This window comes from Fukomys damarensis, unplaced genomic scaffold (assembly GCF_012274545.1).
Source record: "Fukomys damarensis isolate Sample0158 unplaced genomic scaffold, DMR_v1.0_HiC HiC_scaffold_18, whole genome shotgun sequence".
In the NCBI taxonomy this organism is placed as follows: Eukaryota; Metazoa; Chordata; class Mammalia; order Rodentia; family Bathyergidae; genus Fukomys; species Fukomys damarensis.
Genome location: NW_022900930.1, coordinates 48,949,476 through 48,972,809, shown reverse-complemented (window position 1 = coordinate 48,972,809; position 23,334 = coordinate 48,949,476). Strand labels below are relative to the sequence as shown.

General features: G+C 43.4%; 1 protein-coding gene across 7 annotated transcripts in view; it reads right to left on the bottom strand.

Annotated features, from left to right (window-relative positions):
* Msra (methionine sulfoxide reductase A) overlaps nt 1-23,334 on the bottom strand; it is a 335,029-nt gene that overhangs the window by 104,361 nt on the left and 207,334 nt on the right. For 6 of the 7 annotated variants that reach the window (XM_010622951.3, XM_010622970.3, XM_033765524.1 and 3 more), the window contains one exon: nt 1,432-1,536. The exons of the other annotated variant lie outside the window; for it this stretch is intronic. In XM_010622951.3, the coding sequence (XP_010621253.1) occupies nt 1,432-1,536 (105 nt within the window). The remainder of the gene's footprint in view (nt 1-1,431; nt 1,537-23,334) is intronic. 7 annotated transcript variants of the gene reach the window in all.

The window sequence follows — 23,334 nt, the reverse complement described above, 5'->3', positions numbered from 1 at the left end:
CTACCGATAATTTTGGAGCTCTCAGTATCCTGCCCTGATCTTGGGCTTTGCCAGCCAAATGGCAGAATGTCTGCCTTATCTGATGGAAGACTCACCAGCAGGAGCTCCTGGCAACCACCGCCCTGAGATGATAAGCACCAGTCAGAGCCTCCTGTCCAAGCCCTCAGGCCTGCCTTGCTCATATGCTGTGCCCAGTGGTCCAAAGTGGGGTGACACCTGCACCTTCTGGTTTTAGTGCTCTTGTCCCTGCGGTCCTCCCTACTCACCAGGGAATTCACTGCCATGCCAAACCAAACACCATCATGGTAATGCCACCCCAGCCTTCATCCTGGCCTAGACCTCTGGTCATCAGTAAGCCAAATTCCATTACCCTAGTGGATCTGCCTACATCCCAGAGCTTGACTCTGCCCAAGCTATCACTCTGCTGTAATTGCCTTTGCCCTGACCTTTGCCCTCTGGCAAATTGCTCTGGCACCAGTGGTTCTCAGAAGTAGCACCCAGAACGACCCCCCAACCTGTGCCACTGGGGTCACCACAAGTACAAGTAGATATGTTTGGAAAAAACATATCTACTTGGCAAGAAACCATGGCATGCCCACCACATAAAAACCTGGTAGCCAAGGAGAAGAGTTCTGTTAGGTAGGCTGTTAAGGAAGAGGGTCAGTGCACAATCACACCTATTACACAGGGCTTCCCAGTTCACAGGCTCATAATATCAGATCAACTCACTGGCAAACAGCACTTGTAAGGTGTTAGGATGAAATCTGGAAATTGCTTCATTATTGAATATTCCAGTGATATTTGCTGACATGAGATTGCTTGTGAGTGCATTCAAATAAAATCTCTGTCCACCTTTGTGTACAGTTCAAATATATTAATATTTCCACATAACAAATTCTGAGGAAGACAAATGAAATATTTAAATAACCCAAGTACTATAGACCTACAGAATACTGTCTTTTACCTTTGTACTCTTCTTTTTTAAATCACCCAGACCAAAAATAACCCCCAAACCCTGATAACGTCAAAAGATGAGAAAGGGTAAACTTGGGGAAATAAAGGAACCATAAATCAGAAAAACTTTGGAGCTGCTAGAAAGACACTTTAATTTTATAGACAAAAGACTGCATTAAGGAGGAATAATGCAATAATCAAAGGTGAGCGGATCTCCATTGTCTGGCGGCTTTCTCTGTGGGAATTTTCCCACCCCTGACAGCTGTGAGGGGGGAGGGGCGTCGAACGTGGCTGCGCCTTTATTCTCTCCCCCCTTTTTCTCCCCAGCCCCTCCTCTTCTCCGTCAATAAATGTCTGCAATCATATTCTTGAGCTCCTGTGTGATTTCAAGGTTCATCTCTTCCATGCAGCTCAAACACTAATTATCCCAGCTGTAATTAGTAAGATAATTAAATACTGGCTCACTCATCACTCTACCTTGGGTCGGGTCGTGATTCTCCCAGAAGACCTTGAGCAGTTCCTCAAAGCTGATGCGCTCTGGCTGGTACACAACCCTGACGACTTCTGCATGTCCAGTTTTTCCTTGAAAGAAACAGAATGAACAACTAAAATTTACTGACAACATCCGTTTATTACAAGCTATTCTATCTCAAAAGATCAACAGACAAAAGCTGAAATTGTCCCCTGTAAAGGAGGCAGAAGCATGATTGGCCTTGAGCTAAGGCTCTTATCCTCAGTCTCTGTGGCGGGTTCTTTCTGGAAGATCACAGTTACGCTCTGTGAGCTTCCTGGGATGATGACTTCTTCATTGTGCACTGGTAGACTTTTAAGTGCATGGGAATCTGACTTGGACCTTCATTTTTCTAACCTCTCTCATGAGATCTTACAGACCCAACCTGACAAAGCACTCAAGAAGGGCAGCTCTACAAAGGGAGGGGAACAAGCCTGGTAATTTTTCGCATCACTCAACACTCTATAGAGTAAGCACAGCTACACCACAGAGCAAGGTGGTCCTGACCTAGAAGCCGGTAAAGGCAGCCTGGGCTAGTTCACACTAGATAAATTAGTTAGTAGAGAGGCATTCTCGCTGTGCTATTAACACTGAGGCAAGGGTTAGATTCAAATACTCAGCAGGGTGGTAAGTGTTTTCTCAGCCTAACTCCTCTCTGTGGTAAATAACAACTGCAGCAAATGTCTCCACAGAACCCACATAAACAGGCCCATCCTTGGAGGGCATCTCGAAGGTTCCAAGTTCAGGTAAGTGGAGGTTCGTAGTACCACTTGCAACTGTAGAATTTGAGCCTTTTTCTATTTTATAGTCTTGGAACTTAGCAAATAATAGATTCTTCTTTCCTAGAATCATCTCTATATTTAAATTTGCTTACTATCTCTTTTTTGGTCACCTTATGTGCAGCATAGAATTTGGTCTTGCCCAAAGAGAGGCCCCTGAGAGATTGTATCCAACAGAAACAGGGTGTTGCCCTTGGCTACTGGGAAATCATATCTGGTAGAAATGGGGCTGGCCATACTGGATTTTAGGATGGGGCAGGTTATCCCAACAATCTTCATGTGTGGGCTGACCATACCCAAAGGTTCCTGTGAACTAGGGTGGGGCTTTAGGAGATGCACTGTTAGTCTACCTGGAGATTGGAGCCACAGTAGAAACTCTGGACACCAGGGCTTAGGCAAGGTTCTCTGGTGGGCATTCCTCCCTGGTACTGTCAAAATTAATGCCAGGAAGGTCATATGTCCTGGCTCCATGGGAGAAGACAGAAGTACTTGGAACTTCCCTCTGCCTCTCTAGCAGATGTGAGCTGTAATAAATTATAGACCTGTAATAAATTATGGCCATGAGTGTTCCAGCTTCTGGTAAGTTCTGATGGTTCTTCCAGCAGAAGGTCAAAGAGGAGTATAGTTTGGGTATAGCCTGAGCTTGCGCCTTAGATTACAAAAGTGTTTTCCCCTATGTTGGTTTTTTTCATTTTTGCCCTCAAAACTGTCTCATTCTATATATACATAGAAGTACAAATCCCCCTTTTATAAACCAGAAAGCTGAGATGCAAATGCTAGATTTACCTAAGGTCACACAGCTAGTGAATTTCTAGGCCATAATCTTAACAGTACCCTCTGACTTCTTGTCTGGGCCCCTACTCAATACATTAGGGACAGAGTGTGGTAGGTAGGATGGAGTGTCATTTGGCTTTGGGGTCTGGGGGGGTGTCTGTGTGTGTCTGGGTGGGTCCCTGGAGGCATGGGCTTGGAGTCTAAGTGTTGTCCCTGGCATCTTCCTCTTGGGGCTATTCCTTAGCTCTGCTTAATCACCACTAACTGAGGAGCTTTGGTTCCTCCACATCTTTCCTCCATGATGTTTCTGCTTGGAGCAAGGCACTCATAGACTAAAACTGTGAGCCAATTAAACTGCTCCTCCTTCAAGCTGGAGGTGTCAGGCATTGTGTTCCAGCAAAGGGAAAACTGATGCAGGGAGTACAGTGAATAACAGGAACATGAGTCCAGAAAAGGGACAAATCTATTCATTATATTTAATCCCTTTTATATATAAATTTCTTTCAGATTGTAGAAGTGATATTTATGAGTAATGTAAAGCTTAGAAAACATGAAGGAAGCATAAAAAAGAAAATAAAAATCACCCATATTCCTGCCACATAAGACTATAAATATATTTATGCATCTCTTTCTGGGTGAATATTAGATGCATATGCTCACACACTCACACATAACCCCACACACACACAATTTGTTCGATTATAATACAGCAAGCTTTCCTTACTTTCCAGTTATTGTGAGTACAGTACTTCCTCATGTCACTGAAATTTTTAGGAAACCCCACTTAGAATGACTACATAACACTCCATCAGATGGTTGTCCGATTACTTATTCAATCATTCCCTGTCATTGGACATTTAGCCTGAGTACTATGTTTAGCTCCAAATGTAAATATTTTTCTACACTTCTGAGGCTGCCTCAAGCCATTGTTGTATAAGTAGAATTTCTAAATCAACGTTTATAAACATTTTTATATTTCCTGACGCTTGGTGCCAGACTTCTTCTCAGGAAAGCTGACTGCATTTCTTCCCCTACTGGCAGCATGTGGGAGGCTCGTCCAAACCCACTCACAGTCTTTAATCTTTAGCAAATTATAGCTGGGAGGTGGCATTCTATTGTTTCATTTAGGATGAATTTAATTATTAGTGAGGTAAAAAAATAAATTTCATGTTTATTAGTAAATTTCCTTTCTGCTTTGCTCCAATTTTTGTCATATCCATCTCACAATGAGTTATGAATTCATTATTATATGAACTTTTTATTATTGGCCTGTGAAGGGGTAAATTACTAAGTCATCTCTGAGAGCTCACGGCACATGTGGCTGGGAGCCAGTAAGATGCCCATTCACCTGGATGAAGTGATGCAGAAAATCTGTCCCAAAATTATGACCCTAAAGTGGAAAAGATACATAAATGCACAAAAACTCCATGCTGTCATTATTATTGGGGGAGGTACTATACTATAAGAAATCCAAAAGTCCAACAGAGAAGAAAGAAAAGATGGGACAGTCACATGATGAAGTATCATATAACTACTAAACTATCGTATCCTCACCATGGGAAGAGTAGTTGCTACTGACTGAACCCCAACATGAAGCAGGGCTGTCACCTACTTGATGCTATTTAGTGCTCAGCAATTTTTCCCAATTTTTTCTATTATGATAAAACTCACACTTAATATAAATTTTACCACATAAATCTTAACAATTTTTTGTTTTTTTGGTTGTTTGAGACAGGGTCTCACTATGTAGTTCAGACTGCTCTGGAATTCATTGTGTAGCCCAGGCTGGTCTCGAACTTGCAGCGGTCCTCCTGCCTCAGCCTCCCGAGTGCTGGGATTATAGGCACGCACCACCACGCCCAGCTAAAACTTAACAATTTTTAAGTGTACAGTTCAGTGGTGTTGAATACATTAATTTTTGTGCAGCCATCATATCATCCATTTCCAGAATTCTTTACTTTGCACAACTGAAAGTCTACACCCATTAACCACTACTCCCCATCTCCTCTCCTCCTGGCCCCTGACAGCCCCATTCCACTTCGTGCTCCCATGAATGTCTCTACTCTAGGGCCCTTATATGAGTGCAGTTCATCCATACTGGAGTGTATGTCAGTTTCCTTCCTTTCCAAGGCAGAAGAGAGAGCGCGCGCGTGTGTGTGTGTGTGTGTGTGTGTGTGTGTGCGTGTGTGTGTGCGCGAATGCTCCCATGAATGTCTCTACTCTAGGGCCCTTATATGAGTGCAGTTCATCCATACTGGAGTGCATGTCAGTTTCCTTCCTTTCCAAGGCAGAAGAGAGAGCGTGTGTGTGTGTGTGTGTGTGTGTGTGTGTGCGCGCGCACGCGCGTGTGTGTATGGCACATTTTGTTTGCTCATTCACCCACCAGTGGACACTCCACATTTTAGCCACTCTGAATAACAGTGCTATGAACATGGGAGTACAAATACTGCGTACAGCAATTTTTCAAGAAGGATAGGATCCTACTTTACAGGTGAGGAAATAAAAGCCTGCTCACAAGATTTTTCATACAACATTGCACAGAGAGTGAGTGGCAGGATCCACTCAAGACCACCAAGTTTCAACCAGAGGTAAAGCTTGGACCCATTCTATGATCCATGCTAAGGCTGTGAAATGGAAAAGCCTGGAGTCACCAAGAGAGAGCAAATGTCACAGGGGCAGTGGCCCAGATGAGAAATCACAACTGGGTGGTAACTGACACCCAGGCTGTCAAGAATATTTTAAAGGAGTAGGCTCTTCTTTGTTACAGCAATGAGGAGTCAAGACAGATTTCCACTCTCCAGCAAACGCTTCCAGAGATTACTGCCACAGACATTATTTGTGGAGAGGTTTAGAGGCCCCTGGGTGTCTAAGAGAAACTCCTATCATTCAAATTCAAGATCTATTTGCATTGACAAACAGTGCAGAGATGCCCTTGCTAAACTCACCTTTAAGTTTCTTTACTTTACTTCTCCAAAGTAAAAGAACCTGTGTAAAAATACACAGTGCAAATGATCAAAAGGATTAAAGGACTCAGAACCACTTATGGAAATGCCCACGTTTCGCAGGAACTAGGGAACGTGACAGGCTAATTTCATTCCAGAGGCCAATCTGCAAATACTGTCTTGTGCTTCCAGAGATAAAAGGCCATATCTTAAAATATTTCAAGCTGTGTCTTCACATTCCATCGTGCAAATAGCATGATAGGTGCAATGCACAAACACGCTGGTTAACAATTCATAGCAGCTTTATAGGTGTGTTGGCATTGCTGTACCAAAATATCTTGAAAGGTAAAAGGGAAAGGATGAATGTCTCCTCTGAGCATCTTGCTCTGCTGCCTGATCCTGCAGGCGCAGAGGAAGGTGAAAGGACACAGAGGGGCTCATTATGGGCAGCCATTGCTTCTGAGACAAAGGGTCCAAAACTAGATAACAGGTGTTCCAGCCACCTGGAAGAGGAAGTATTTAGGATCTCAGCTTGCAAACCTGAGTGTCCAGGCAGGGATCCTAGCCACTCAGCTGCTGTGTGGTCTTCACAAAGCTCTCTCCTCTCTGGACTTGGGCTTCACTGCCTGCAACGTGGGGTCATTAGTAGTACTTACCACAGGGAACTGTTATGATGGTTGGTTCTGTAGGGTGCATTTGGAGGAGTCTGATACATCAGACGTATAAGGACCCAGCCAACATTAGCTTCATTAATAACAGCATTGCTAGTATTGTTATGATTTCCACCCTCACTGTTATTTCATACGTTTTTGAGTCTGGGAATCTGTATTCTTGCAAGATTTCTTAGTGATTCTTAACAGTATCAAAACTGAAAAATGACTGATCTAGAGAAAGCTCATGAACCTGTAAGCAGCCAGCCCTTAATTCTGCTCTCCTGCTCCTCAGCACTAGCTGTCTTCACAGTTGGGAGGCACATGAGGAAGGGAAGTAGAAAGGAGCCTGTAAGGGAGGGAGGGAAGGATGGGCAGGGAGAAAGGATGGAGGGGACAGGGAGGGAAGCTGCAGACATCGGAAAGGGAGGAGAGGAAACTGAATGGAAGGAAGGGGAGAGAAGGGGACAGGAAGAAGAATAGTAACCCTTTATCCATCCGGGGTCCGAATGAGGAGGATGAGGGAGACGAAGGACACGGAAGTTCCTCCTTTACCCTCAGAGACATTACTCCCCTACTAGCAATGATAGTGCAGCCCTATAGTTTGGAAACCATGATGTATTGTTCAAAGCTCTTAACACACGTTAGCCAAGATGATCCTCACAAACACCCTCAGACGGGTAATATTATCATTCTCATTTTCGGAGGAGGAAGCGAAGACACAGAAGTAAAGGAATTTGTCCAAAGTCAAACAAACAGTAAGTGAGGGAGTCTGGATTTGTGCCCTGCTTGGATGGCTCAGAGACGTAGAGAAGGAGAGCGTAGCAAGGAGGCTGACAAGCAGGACACAAGTGCCTCAGAACATCACAGACATGCAGAGAAGCATGGTCCAGGCACATGGAGAAGCCAGGGGTGGGGCAGAATCCCACGGAAGGAAAAGGGACCTGCTGAAGAAGAGGTGCTGGTGCCCTTCCCTGTGAGAGCTTCGCAGCTGTCCACTGCCATGCTGCCTGCTGCTATCCGCAGAATCGGGAGCTGCAGTCCCCGACTGTGGACCCTGGGGCTGTCAAGACGAGCATTAAGACGCCCTTCACACTACTAGGAGAACCCATGCTGAGCACTCATGAGTGACTGAAATAATTTAGCAGAGCCCAGAGTGCCCCAGTGCCTGCTGCCTCTCCTACACCTGGCCTCTGCCCAGGGCCTCAGGAGCCCTGGCCTCACACCTGGCCCTCCAGCACTGGTGTGAGCCCAGCCTCCATTCTCCACACCTTCCCTGATCCAGACTTAGTACACACCTGTACTCTATCTCCTATGGTCCTGAATCCATAGCACCTCTCGCCAGCCACGTGCAGTCCAGGCCACCCCTGCTCCCAAGACACCTTCAGGTCCTCCAGGAAGCCCTCGGAGTGTGGACCTTAAGAAGGCACGATATGCATGGGGAAAACACAGTCTGTGTGACCTAATGGGACCAGCTTGGCTCGGAGTCAGGCTCCTGGTCATGGTCCCCGAGGTCAACCACAGGGTGGCTGTGAAGAGGACAGGTGATGTATTATTAGGCAGCTGGCACACAGAGGGGACTCAAGCGATGATGCAGCCTCCCCTGGATCCCTCCCTATTGGGATCAGCTCTGCAGGATAAGCCTGGAGTGTAAGTCCCCCATGTTCACAGTGACTCCTGGAGAAAAGGAACCATGACAACACTCTCCCTGCAGCCCCCAAGGATCAGGCACACAGAGAATGCTAATAAATGCATATAGATCAGAGGACTCTCTGCACTGAGTTTCCTACTGCTCTCTTGGCTTTCATTTAGACGGGTGTCCATGCAGACTCCAGTACCTGGGCCTCAAAGAGAAGCCAATACATCAAAATTGGATGCCCTGTGGAGTTCACCATAGGATTTGAGGAACGTCCATATTGCTCTGCCCCAACCTCTGCATTCTATGAAAGTGGGTGCAGCCTCCACCCAGAGAAAGACATTAGACATGACAACACTTTGACACCTCCTTATCTATTCATGGACTTCTAAGTATTTACTAAATGCCGAGTAAGCTCCATATGCTGTGCCTGGTGTTGGGGACTCAGTAGTGACAAATGCTAATACAGTGACAACTATGAGATCCTTTTGAGCAGACATGGCCTGAGTCTGGTCCAGGTAAGGAACGGCTCTATAAAATAAAAAGACCTGGTCTATTTTATTTATCCTATAGGCCAGATGGAGGGGAGAAGTGAGCTACTGTAGGGTTTTTCTTTTTTCATTAAATAATAACCATTCTTCAACACCCCTCATCTTTTCCCTGCCAACCAGACTCGTCCAAACTGTGAAACCAAATCAAAGAGCACACGAAAAGATCCAGGTATTTGAAGGGAGAAGAGGGGAGAGGGTGGATGAGGAATACTCCCCTTTCCCATCCAAGATTCACAACACTACTTTTCTTTTGCTAATTAACTACAAAGAGGTAAGATGTCAGCTCAGTTTCATCTCCAGCTCCTGCAGATAGAAAATGTGATTTCCAACAATGTACTCATTATAAAAAAATCCTAATACATCAAAATCGGATGCCCTGTGGAGTTCATTATAGGATTTGAAGAGTGTCTATACTGCCATTTTATCTTGGCTTTTTTTTTCTTCTGTCTCATCAGTCACTTAAAGTGTCCAAAGAGAAATGTAAGCTTTAAAAAGCATCCTATTGATTGAAAAGTAGAAAAAAATACGCTAGTGCAATTGTGTTTGATTTCTTTCTTTCTTTTCTTCTTTCTTTCTTCTTTCTTGGCCCACCATGAGGAGACATGCTGGGGAATTCATAGCCCACTGCATGTATTGTTATGGGTACATTGCTCAGAGAACACCCTCTCAGAGGACCCCACCATGGAGACATGCTGGGGAATTCATAGCCCACTGCATGTATTGTTATGGGTACATTGCTCAGAGAACACCCTCTCAGAGGAGCGCTATGAGCACAGTTCAATACTTGATCAAGAAAATTCCTAAAGAAAGCAATCAGCTAAGACCATTAATGCTTGGTGCCACTACAAGTTTCCTTCTGCTATGAAGCTAACTAGTAGGTAAAAGTTGATAACTAGTATAGGGGTGAGCAGCTCACTCGTTTTTGTATGCAGTCTTCTGATTGCAGAAGCTTTCAGCCCAGAGCACCGGCTTTCCCAGACCATGAAGTATATGAAGGGTCAATGAATAGGGAGTGATTTTGTCTATGTTTCACACCAACACCAACTCCTACCCTACTATAAAAGAGGCAGTCATAAGAAGTTAGCAAAACAAATCTGGCAGGTACCGATCTCGGTATCCTAATAGCCAAGAAAACAAATACAGTTTTATCACATGGCCAAATGAATACTGCCAAGGGTCTTGCATGCTGAGAAAATGCGACTCCAAAGTTACCAAATTACACCAAGCTTGAAATGAGGCCTGCAAGTGCCTTGTTTCTGTAGGCTATACCGGAGCAGACTCACAAATGCCTTCAAATTATTTGTGGGACTTTTAGAAAAATACCCTCCCACCTGCCGCTCCACTGCCCGCTAGCATTATGATCCAGACCACCGGGGCCAGGCCTGGCCATGTGTATCTGGTAGACCTCCCCTGGTACTTCCAAAGCAAAGCTGGGAAAGGAAACCATACATGGTTCTGCCTAGTGAAAGGAGAGTGACAGAAGATTTTTTAAAACAAAGAGTCAGAATTGGAAGGCTCCTGAAAGGTCACCTAGCCAAATGCTATACTGTGCTTCACCTCTCTGCAAGATCCAGCTGACCTTCTCAAGACAGATCAAACTGCCTCCCAGAGCAGTCCCTCTCCAGTACCCTCACAGCCAGAAATGTCTGCTTTTATCCAGTCAGATCTGCTTCCTCCTGCTCACTGGTCCATGCTGCGCCTTTTGGAGGCCTTTACTCCTCTGCAATGGCTCTTGAGAAGTCTGGGGCACTGTGGGGCAGTTAAAAAGGCAATGACTTTGGAGCCAGAAGACGTAGTCTTGAGGGAAGGCACTGCTCAAGTAGTCACTTTACTTCTCTTAGCCACAAGCCGCTCGTCAGTGAGGTAGGGGTTCTAATACCAACCCCACCGGTCTTACAGCGTGGTTGTGAGCATTCAAGGCAGACATGTAAAGGAAAGCACTTTGGAACTTACTGATAGCAATCTAATCTAGGTATCATTATTAGTAATTCAACCTATGTGCTATAATTTCTATATACTAAGAGTGATTGATAGGCTCTCCTTAATGGAACTTCACTATGAATAGCCAGAAACTTTCAGATATTTAGGGTCTAGACTAATAAAACTAGAATACCATAGACTGCTCTCAGTTGAGCTTTGGGTAAACTGTCAAGAGGTTTTCCTAAAAGTGTCTGTGTTCCACACCACTTAGAAGATAGCTAGGGAATCCCTGAAATCATGGTAGCAGAAGGGGTCTTTAAAAATTAAATCTGGAGTTTTCATATTCTCAAAAAACTATTCTCACCTCATTGCATGCTGAGAAAAGGCACCTCCGTTATACACATGGCTGCTTGCATGGCATCACCAGCAGAGCTACTTTAAGTTACCCACAGATAATTCCAGTTGCCGCACCTGTTAAGCCTGTGTGGCAGATGCATACTCTCCCAACTTGCATAGCACATTTTTACAAATATCCCATAAGAATGATACAGAAGGATCACCAGGAAGAATGGCTGTGATCTCTTTAGATGTTTAAATTCACCTAATAAATCTGATTACATATGTCATTTAAATGTTTTCAGGAAGAGTGGAACTAAGAGCCAAATAGGTTTGTTTATAACTTAGTTCCACATGAAATACTGTTGGTGGTCTGGGGAAAGGCTTGGTTTTGCTGGCCTACTCAGTATCAAAGCACCAGTTATTTTGTACCAAACAAAACAAAACAAAAAAACCTAGCACCCTTATCTCAACCAGACAAGCAACCAAAGCTCAATAACTTTATAACTATGTAAAAAAGGAATAAAAATGCTTTTGCATTTCTGCACAGTATCAAACCAGCTAATTCTAGCAATTTAGTTTACTATCTTGGAGTATTTTCAATGATGTGCCTTTCAAGGGTACAAAACTGATTCCTGAGAGACAAAAATATCTTACATATTAAAATGGATGCCGGGGATTTAGCTCAGTGGTTCTGCTGCCTGACTTGCAAGTGCAAGGTCCTGAGTTCGATCCCTGGTACCACCAAAAAAATAAATAAATAAATAAATAAATAAATAAATAAAAATAAAATGGGCCATAGTACATAAACATATATAGTATATCTGCGATATTTAAAGTTGAATGACAAAAGAAGAAAACTAGGACAGAAATGTCTAAAAAGGCTCCTTAGGCTGGCTATAAGTTTTTTAAAGGTTGAGACACACTGACCTAATTGATTCAGTTAGTCCATTGGTACAATCAAAATAGTCACAACTTCATGTTTGCTTCTGGGTAAAACTAGTAATATTACCTACCAGCCAGCCATGGGATGGCTCCATTCCACACACTCTCACAGAGCACAGGACATGCAAGGCCTCTGGGCTTGCTCTTAGGTACAGATAACATAACAATGGACAGGGCATCTCGTCCTGGCCTCAAGGAGCCCAGAGTCCAGAAAGCCAGAGATTACACGGTCCTGAGAACTTCCTGGATAGAGTAGTCACAGCCCAAGGGTTGGGGTGGAGGTACTCAGAGTTCTAGGAGAGCAAACATGAGGAGCACCTCCCAGTGTGAGGGTGCAGAGAAGACTTCTTGAGGAAAGGCTGACTCTGGTGGTCTTGACACTGCGCTCTGTTGTACCCCCAGGCTCTCTCATTCCCACACATGAAGCACATCCAGGTGGTCCAAACCAAAAGCATTAGGCTGCCTGCCTTGGCCTGCAGTTATTTTAACTTCTGAGGGAAAACAGGCTTTGAGCAACAATTCATCAGCCCAGGGTGCTAATATCAAGCACATCACATTGGAGCAGTATATGTGTGTCAAAGGGACTTCTAGTGTAACTAACACCAAGAGGCCAGTTTTGGGCTCAATATAGCTGGCTCCCTGCTGATCCAAACTCTGCACTGGATTTTTTCAGCCATGAGATGAGTGGTTACTCTGTAAGTATTGATAAGCATAATACTTTAGTTGGTGCAATCTTTTCATAAACCATAGAATGTGTGAATTATCCCTTGTTGTCATAGTATTATGCCATTTTACAGATGAAAAAGTTCAAGCTTCACTGACTAATTACTTGCTTACCCCAAGCCATTCACTAGTTTAGCAAAGTCCACTAGGGTTAAACCAAGGCTTTGGCATGGTCATTGATGCCACAATCTCATTGTCTCCCCATAAACATGTGAGTTAAGGGTAACCACTAAATTAGTTTTACCAGTGGCTTCCTATAGATCCAAACTCAGCTGTAATTAGACTGATATCAGGAATCTTTTAGCCTTGATTAGTAAGTCTTGGATGACACTCAGTAATCAGTTTAGGAGCCCAAAGACATACCCTGCAGAACACACCAAATGGTTTCAACAATGAAGGGCTGGAAATTGTGCCAAGGACATTGGTATCAGTTAGAATATTTGACTTGGGTGAATTATTCAAGTTCTCTGGATCTTAGGTCTTTCATCAACCTAGTAATTATAATAAAAATGCTAAAAAGGCATGCTGTAAGGATTATACCACACACACACACACTTTTGGTTACCTATAAAGGGCCCTACTCCTTAATTTCCTCTGCTCATTCTCTCTGTCCTAACCTGACAACCAGGAATTTATTAAATGTGAGCCATGATTCTTGACTCCACAAAGCACCAACACCCTGAGAAAGAAAGTGTGAGATACCACGAAAGGGATAAGGGTAAGTGCTCTGGGGACTGGGAAAGGAAGAACAAGGAAGGTTCCACAGAGGAGAAGCATAAAAATGGGTGCACATCAGATACAAGGAGCTGGGGGTGAGAGTTTCTGATGAAGCAAATGGCAAGCACTAGGACACAAAGATGGAAGACCATACTATGGGTACAATGGCTTGGAGGGACTGACCCACACCATTCCCTCTGCAGGCACAGCACCCAGTGCTCACCACACCAGGATGCTGTGCTCCCATTCTACTCCCACCAGCCACGGGGGGCACTTACCAAGTTAGCCGTGTCTGTTTCTGAACTTGTTTAGACCATTGTACCTTGCCTTGAAATTTTAATGCACTAATAAAATTAGAAAAAAATAAAAGTAGGGAAAGAAATAGAGCCTTGTTTCTATTAAACACTGAGTTAAATGCCTTAAAAACACTCAATACAAGGAGGTTATTTAAAAATACTATCAAATTATGCATAGGCAAGACCAAAGATCAATGAGGGTGGCTGTCAAGGCCTGGCGGGGAGGGGGGAATGAGGAGTTAGTGTTTACGGGGACAGAGTTTCGCTTTTGCCAGATGAAAAGAATTCTGGAGATGGATGGTGGTGATGGTTGCCCAACAATGTGAATACTCTTAATACAGTAGTCCTCCCTTGTTGTGGGAGAGACACTCCAAGACCCCCAGTTGATGCCTGCAATGGCATATAGTAACTGATTCCCATAATACTACATCTTTCTCAAACATACATAGCTATGATGAGGTTTAATTTATAAATGAGGCACAATAAGTGATTAGCAACAACAGTAACATACAACGAGGCACTGTTCTAAAATTGCCAGCACCGCTGCTTTTGCACTTGGCGGGCAGTGTGCACAGTGTGCGCAGAGATGACCACTGCCCAGCAGCACAGCACCGAAGGGCAGCGTGAGCATGCATCACACCACCCAGGACGGCATGCAACATAAAACTCAGGAGCTGCTTACTTTTGGAATTTCTCATTTAATATTTTTCGGCCACAGTTGACTAGAATAATTGAAACCACAGAAAGTAAAACCAAGAAGGTGGGGTCTACTATAAAATATAAATGAAAAACTAGATAAGCTGGCAATGCTTCTGCTGTATGCATTTTATCGTAACTAAAAAGGAAAAAAGAGATTGGGGAGAATATCATGAAAATCTAGATAAACTCAGTGCTCAGATAGCTACACATGCATATATTTAAATTCTCATTTGATGATGATGATAACAAAAACAGTGGCAAATACAGCACTTACTTTGTATGAGGCACACTTCTAAGTGGCTTACAAATCAACTTATTTAATCTTCTTAATAAGCCAATAAGGGAGGTAATTTTATTACATGCACTTTTGTAGATGAAGATACTCAGGCACAGAGAAGTGAATGGCATGCCTGAGATCGCAGCACCACCGAAAGCAGGGTCAGGTCCATTCCTGAAGAGCCGCCCCCAGAGTCTGAATGCTGCGCCCCACCCTCCACCAAGGAGCAGGAGGTGAGACAAGGGAAGGGCCACAGATAGAGGAAACCACAGGCCTGGACCCAAACTGTGGTATGGGAACATACAGTGAAGCTTTTAAAAATCAAAGCTTCTACAAATATTTTTAAGTGATCCACTCTCCCATTCATTGATTTTTCCTAATAACTAACCAGTTAATCATATGAGAAAACAGTGGATATTTCTACCATACGGTTCACCCTACAGAAAGCATACCTATGCATTTTCTGTGGAGCACCACAGCTCTCCATTTCTTCTCTTTCCTTTTTATTTACATAATTTTATTTTTTGAGAGGGAAGAGGAATGAGGTTAAATCTTAATTCTTGTTCTCAACAGACTGCGGAGACTAATAGACGTAAAAGCAATCCGGTTCCACATTCTTGTTGGAGAATTCATCCAGATTCCAGGGTCAGTGCCAGAAGTGGGTTGATAAGAGCTGCATTATGTCACGATTGACAGAGCAGCCCTGTGCGGGACATTTGGATGGGACAGGGTCCGGCGGCGCCTGCTGTTCCAAGGGCATCTCCATCACCCTCGAATCACAGGACAGACTAGAAAGTGCCAAAGGCCTTCGCTTGCCGGACACTTCTGTCACCTGGGATTGCAGAGAATGAGGCTGGAAAATCAAAGAGGCAGAGAATGGTCACCTGTCCCCCCAAGTAACAGTGATGCCAGTGAATAAGAGCATCACTGGTTTGCTAATGCTAGAAAACATTGAGATAAGTGAGTTTTATAGTTTCCACCATCATGGAGGTTGGCATAAATTATATTCCCCGACACCAAAAGAGCAATGAAAATAAATTCAAAGTGAATTTTAAAATATAAATTTCAAGCTATAGATAATGTAGTGACAGTTTTGGTACCCTGATCTCGGGCTTGGCCTTTCTGCAAATCCTGCGAAATCCTTCTGCCAGGTACTTACTGTAGAGGTTGGGGGAGAGGATGATGTTTGCAGAGCTTGTTGATTTTAGTGAATAAAAGGCTTGTGGTTAGTACAAATTATGTTATTACTTTTCATTAGAAAGGACAAATGATTTCTTTTGGCTCCTAACACATCTGTGACACGCACACGCTATTGTACTGTACATAGGAGGAAGGTCATGAAACGCACACTATTCACGGCACCACCACTGAGCAAAACTCCATCTCTCCACCTTACAGAGCACTTCAGAGCAGCCTGAACAAGCTGAAAAGTAAGTCCCATATTTCTTTGTCCCTTTATCTAAAAGCAGAGGAATATAATTAGAAATGTGGCTAAGAAGCCTTCACTATTGTGCTTGGTGATAAGCTTCAGATGTTTGGATCCCAGCTCAATAACGGCCATCGTCTTGATCAGTCTCCATCTACAAAGCAGGCTTCTGCTTCACAGACAGGGTGGGGTCAAGGTTTCTGGCACAGAGAATAAGTAGAATTCCCCACAGAGGAGCCACTCCATAGAGCAGACCATTGTGTGGATTTGATACTGTTCTCCCTTGGAGTGTACACCAGAAAGTGTCTCTTAAAGATGGTTTCTTAGCTCTAGCACTTTCCTAGGGTGGGCTGTGGGTGGTGTGTTTGCTCCTGCAGGCACTGTGCTCACGGTGCTCAGGATGCTGCTTTCTGAGGTGTGTGTGCCAGGGACCAAGAGCCTCCAGGGGTCAAGGCTGGGTCAGCCAGCAGGGGCTGATGTGGGAGGGTGGAAGTCGGAAAGCGACACTCACGTCAATATTCTCCATTCGTCTTTGTTAAATCGACCTTCTTTGATAAATAAGTTAAACTTTGTTATTCAACATTTCCATTGGGGCCGCAGGGAGAGAATAAAGAAGGAAATAGGAATGTAGAGGGGAGAATAAGAATTGACACATACACAGGTAAAGCAGTATTTTTTGGTGATTTCAGTAGGAAATGCTTTTTCCTTTGGTAACACACAACTTTACCAACAGAAAATTCACATACTATATAATTTATCCATTTAAAGTACATAACCCATTGGATTTTAATATATTCAGAGTCAGGCAAATAGCACCACAATCAACTTTAAACCATTTTCATCACTCCATAAACTCTTCAAAATGATAAGAAGGAATAACACTCCCAACACATTCTACTAGGCTGATATAATTTAATGTTAAATCAGACAAGGAGAGTGTAAAAAAGGAACCTTATAGGCCAATCTCATTAATGAAATAAGCTGCAAACTCCAAAATTAACAGCAAACTGAAGCCAGCAACGTGTTTAAAAGCTAAAACTTCACGCAGGTTAGATTTATTCCAAAACTAATCAAAATCATGATCAAAAATTTTTCACGAAAGCTGATTCTAAAATGAATGGAAGAGCAAAGGGCTAAGAATGGACAAGAATGTCCTGAAAACTCATCAGAAAGAGCTGAATATGTAACTAATAATTAAGACAGTGCTTTGGTGCAGGGATAGATTCATAAGCTAAAAGCAAGACATGGAGCCCAGGGTGAGATCCAAGCTGGTATGAAAACCCAGAACATGACAGAGGTGGCGTGGTAGAGCCTGAACAACTGATTATCCATCAAGACAAAGGCAAAATTAGATTTCCACATAATAAACAAAAGTCACTTCTATTTGCATTAATATTTTAGTCTAAAGGAAAAGTAGATTTTTGCTCTTAAAAGTCAGTAGAAGGGGATGTACTTAAGATCTGGGGTTAGCAAACTATTTCTAGGCAAGATACAAATGGTACAAACCACAAAGAAAAGAACTAATCAATTCAGCCACTTAAAATTAAGAATTTTTGTTCATCAAGAGTTTTCAAAGCCACTAAAGATAAAAAAAAAAATTGTGACACATATAATTGTCAAAAAAATTAGCATCCAGAACACACAAAGAGCCTTAAAGTCAGGAAGGAAAAGACAAAAAAACAAACCTCAATAGAATAATCAGCAACAGATATAAATAGGAATTTCACATACGAGAAATATGAATGGCCAAAAGATATAATGAAAATTATTAGTAATCAAGAGCATGCAAATTGAAACTACAGTGAGATCCCACTTCAAACCATAGAATCAGCAAAAAAAATTTCCCAGCACTTGGGAGGCTGAGGCAGGAGGACCACTGTGAGTTCAAGGTCAGTGTGGGGTACAAAATGAGTTCAAGGCCAGGTTGAACTGTATAATGAGACCCTATCTCAAAAAAATTATGCCCTGAAATAGGGACATCTTACCTTGGAAATCAAAAGCTGAGGAAGCTCCACCACTTAAAACTTCAGAACCCTGTAGGGGACACATGCAACTATGTACAAGCATCACTGTTGATAACAGAAGAAAATGAAAACAACCCCAGTAAATGAAAAAATAAATTGCAGCACAGCCATCAAGAGCAGACAATCAGCAGAAAAAAGCCACATGAACTACAGCTACATGGTTTCATAAGGATGCATATCAGGAACAAAATGTTGAGCAGAAAATAATCACACAAGAATATAGATATATAATATGGTACCACTTATAACATGGTCAAAACTGAATAATACGTTGCTTTGGGATACACAAGCATGTGGCAAACGCAGACAGAAAAGGCAGGGGACAATAAGTGCTACAGACAGGGGCTACTTCCGGGAAGAGACGACAGGAGGCAGTGGGGAAGGGCACGCCAAGGGTGGCGTCATCATGGGCCACGGTCCAGCTCTTATGCTGAATGACGGGCTCACTTTTACTAGGTTTTACGGTTTAGATTCACGTGTGTGTATGTAATCCCTGTTATGGAGCAAATATCTTATTTTCGTTCAAATTAAACACCTATAATATCCCTAGACTGTCCAACATTTTATATCTATTCTTAATAAAGAATCTATGGGGATTAACCTTTATCTTTCATTTTAGAACAAACTGTTCCAAATATCTTACCTAGGCACCGAACTTTAATTAGACATAGAAACCCACAGGTTAACTACTATCCACTAAGTTTTCCTAAGTCACACCATACAAATCTAGAACTGAAAATGGTCATGTTTAGAGTTGAGCCTGGCAGTGCACAACTGTAATCCCAGAACTTGGGAGGCTGAGGCAGAAGAATCACTGGGAGCCTGGGATAGACAGTTCAAGGCCAGTCTAAACTACACAGTGAGACCCTGACTCAAAAAATCAAAAAAGAAAGAAAAAAGGGTTATTTTTAATGCAGAGGTCATGATTGAAACCTTTTTCCCAGTTCTATTAAAATTTACCCTTCGGAAACCTTGTAAACAAAACCTAAATCATAGCTTGGAGCTTATGCACCAACTGACTCTCAAAAGGTCTCTGCCGAGAAGTTCAGCATGATTGCCGTCTGCAGGAAAGCTGAAGACGAACTGGGGAATAAGCCACAGGCAATGCCCAGGTGGAATGCCTGGATTGAGTAAAGTCAGAGCTGGGCATGGGGCTTCTTGGCTGGTGAGGTCCTTCTGAGAGGGGCCTAACTCTTCTTCCTGCCTTGGGCCTGCTTCTTCCCTCTCAGCTCTCCCCACCCCTGCTCTCAGTGCGCCCTCTCCTTCACCGAGCCCAAAGACAGGAGACAGTGGACAGAGTGCCCAGATGTGGATGGTGAGTGATAACTGTAAGCTGGTGTTACAGGATGAACTGTGCCCCCCAACCTAAGTCCTACTTCTGGAGCCCTAACTGCCAGGACTTCAGATTAGGGCTGTTTGGAGACAGGACCTTTCAAGAGGTTAAGCTAAAATAGGGTCATTAGGAAGTACTCTGATAAGACATGGGTGGTTCCCCTTTCATAGAAAATATTAGGACACAGACATAAGGGAAATGGATGAAGACACAGGGCATAGAAGATGGCTGTCTATACAAGCCTGGAGAGGCTTCTGAGCAAACTATCCTTGATGACCCCTTGATCTTGCACTTACAGTATCCAGAGATATTGGAAAGTAACTATCTCACCCCCTGTAGTTTTGTTTAAGTCATCCAGTCTATGTGACTGTCCTGCCAGGTGGAGCAGCCCCACACATCTGGTATGAAGGTTTCTTCCGTTGGGATGTGGTGTGCACAGGCAAAGCTTCCTGTTCTCACCTGGTAACTGTGAGCTTCTTGGGGGAAGGGGTCTCCCTCTGGCCACTGCTCCTTTGGGGTGGAGAAGTCCTCTCCTTTCTGCTCCAGCCAACTGCTCATAATTTCCCCTACCTGTTCTCCAAACTCTGGGCTTCCAGGAAACCACCCCATAGATTTCCGTGATAGAGGCTCCAAGTGGTTCTTTGGGGAGAGTTACTTCACAAAAGATCCCCAGCTGGCTCTCTACCACAAGATCCATCTCTAGGAGACATGCCTTTGCCCTCACAGCTAGACGCCAGCAAGATCTCAGCACTGTGGGAAGCTCTTTCCACAGGCAAGCATTACCCCACCTTACATTTCCCCAAATTCCAGAAGCATGTGGTAAGTTCCCCCATGTCCTCCTTGAAGCCTCCTTTCCTTGGCTGGAAGCAAGGACAGAGCATTCACCTCACCAGTTGGGCAGGTAGGATACCTCATTCTACCATGGCTCCTCCAAAGAAATCTCTCATCTCTTCAAACCCCTCTATATAATGCCGGTATTATGGATTCTGCAACTTTCTAGAATGTCCTACCTAAGTAGCCTGAAGCCTCAATACAGAATGCAGACCTTGGCTTCTCCACTGTCCTAGGCTCAGGGGATGACGTGGGTGTACAGGATACCCACATCCACTTGGCTTTACTGGAGCCTGCCACCTATAAGATACAAAGTGATCTACTGGAAGATGTGACTGAAAGACTCAAGCCATTTATAGGCTTGACAAGGATCCGGCTGGGCTGGCTCCCCAAGTCTTCTCACCCCTTGTGGTCTGAATAATTTGTCCCACTGCTGGTCCCCATTTCCCATATAAAAAATGGAAGAACCAGCCTAAGATTTGAAGGTGGGAGAAACTGGAACTCAACCTTCTAAAAGGCTGGAGCTGAGCTGCATTCTGCCGTTGACCACCAAGCATCTAAGCTCTAAGCATTCCCCTGCGGCAGCTAATCATTGACCGCCCCTTAAATTCTAAATGTGTTGGTGTTTGAGAGCCTGACCGTGGAGAAACTTAGGAAGACAGATGACAATGGGTAAGTTTTTATTGTCTTGTTGAACTATTTAAAAACACACTTTAGGGCCATGGATTTAGCTCAGTGGTTCTGCTGCCTGCCTTCAAGCACAAGGACCCGAGTTGGGTCTCCGGCACCAAAATACATACATACATACATACATACATACATACATACATACAAATAAATATGCACTTTAGTGTCTGGAGGTGATCTGGTTTTATCCAAATGTGGCCCCAAAGCCTCATATATATACATATACATACATACAAATAAATATGCACTTTAGTGTCTGGAGGTGATCTGGTTTTATCCAAATGTGGCCCCAAAGCCTCATGAGCTCGCAGGTGGGGCTTTGGGAAAGTGACTGGATCATGGGGTGCTACACTGGTCCACTGGTGACTTTATACCTAAAATGATATTGATTTGTGAGCCTCATCGGAGAAGGTGGGTCACTGTGTGCTTGGCCTGGAAGGGAATACCTCCCTCACCGGCTTCCCTTATTTTCTCTGCTTGCTTCCCACCATGCCTTGAGCTGCTGCCCTCCACCATACCCCTGTGCCATGCTGTCCTGTCTTGAAGCCAGCCAACTATGGACTGAAATGTGAGCCAAAATAAATCTCCTTTCTTAAGTTGTGGGTGTCAGTTATTTTGTCCCAGCAACAAGAAAAATACCTGAGATAGCGGGGAATTATTCTATGCCACAAGACTACATACATGCTGTGCACTCCACAATTAGCCCATCTTCCCCTCCTACCAGTGCTTCCCACCCTTTCTCCTCAAGGTCACCCTTCCTCCTGCTATTCCCTACACTCGCCTGATGCTTTGCCTTTCCCCTCCCATCTGCCCAGCTCCTGGGGGACCCGTCCTGCCTCCAGCCAGAAGTCCCCTTCCACTCCTCTGAATTGTCATGCCTTCCACCTACATCTACCTTGAGGGCCTCAGCACTTTCTACCTTAAATCAGAGTAATCTTCTTTGCTCTATTAAACAATTAGTTCCTTGAACCGCACTGGAATGGAGTATTATGGACCTTTGTCCACTCACAGCACCTACACAAGTATATAGAATGCCATTCAACAGATAAGGAAAGAATATTTATGTACATGTGTGTATCCTAACAATGTACACAATTTATTCTCCAGTGATGAGAAAAGCAACAAAGAAGGCTCTCATCCCCTTGACTAAAAGGCTTAACAGGTATAATTTTCATGTTTTATTTTCAGAAAGTGAAAGTATAGTTAGAAATGCTTTAAAAATTGGCATGTCCTCATTAGCAAATCATATCTTCATATCAAGTCCACTAAAATGAGTAAGATAAATTAGATTATCTTATGGTAAAAATTTTTCTCATGACACAGCATTAATTGTGACAAAGATTTCTGGTTTTTGTCTTAACTTCTGCGTGGTAATCAGATAGAAAAATCTAAAGATCTATACAGCCTACTCACTTTCTCCTCTCGCCAAGTTTCAGAAAGTGTACTTTTCATCCAAATTTATGCCTCTAAGGATCAAAACCCTGTTACATTTTTAAATTTTTGTCTTTGGTTGAGATTGCTTTTAGTCAGTATCTTCAATGAAACAGAATTAAGGAACATGAACCTTGGCTTATGTATGTATGTAACTACAGGGAAGGAACAAGTCCACCATCCTGGAGGGTCCACCAAACAATGCCACATGTTTTAGCTGACTCTTGGCCATGCCCAGCACTTCCCTTGTACCCATCAGTGTAGGTAGTTAGTAACTGCAGACAGGTAGAGTTTCTCTGATGTATCAGGCGATTCCTTCACTGTTTTCTTATTGGCCATTTCAGAGACTGGTTTAGATATGGGCAGTGTGAAACAATTCCAGCAAATAGACAGAAGGGGACTCCTTTTGGGGAACTTATACAAAACTCTTCTCCTTACAAAAAGACACAAAAATGAAGCATTAAACTCTCTTATTGAGAATGAATATTGACACTGGGAATTTGATGCATAAAACTGTGGCAGCCATCTAGGGCCAGTGAGTGATGCTGTCAATGCTAACACAGGGTAGAAAGATACAAACAAAATTCTTGATTGTTTTTTTAGGCCATTGAATTAACCACCATGCAATTTCTTGACTTCTAATGTACCAAAGTACGCTTAACTATTCTTTTTTTTTTAATTTAATTTATTGGTACATTCTAGGTGGACAGTACAGTTACATTCATTACTGGGCTCTTGTACCTTTACATGCCAGGTCTTGGTTCTCATTTTTTCCCCTTGTCCCCACCCTCCCTTCACCCTCTCCTCCCCTCCCTGCTTCAAACACTTTAATTCCACTTTTACATTTTCTCATATTTTTTTCCTTTTCCCTTATTCCCCCTTCCCTATCCTT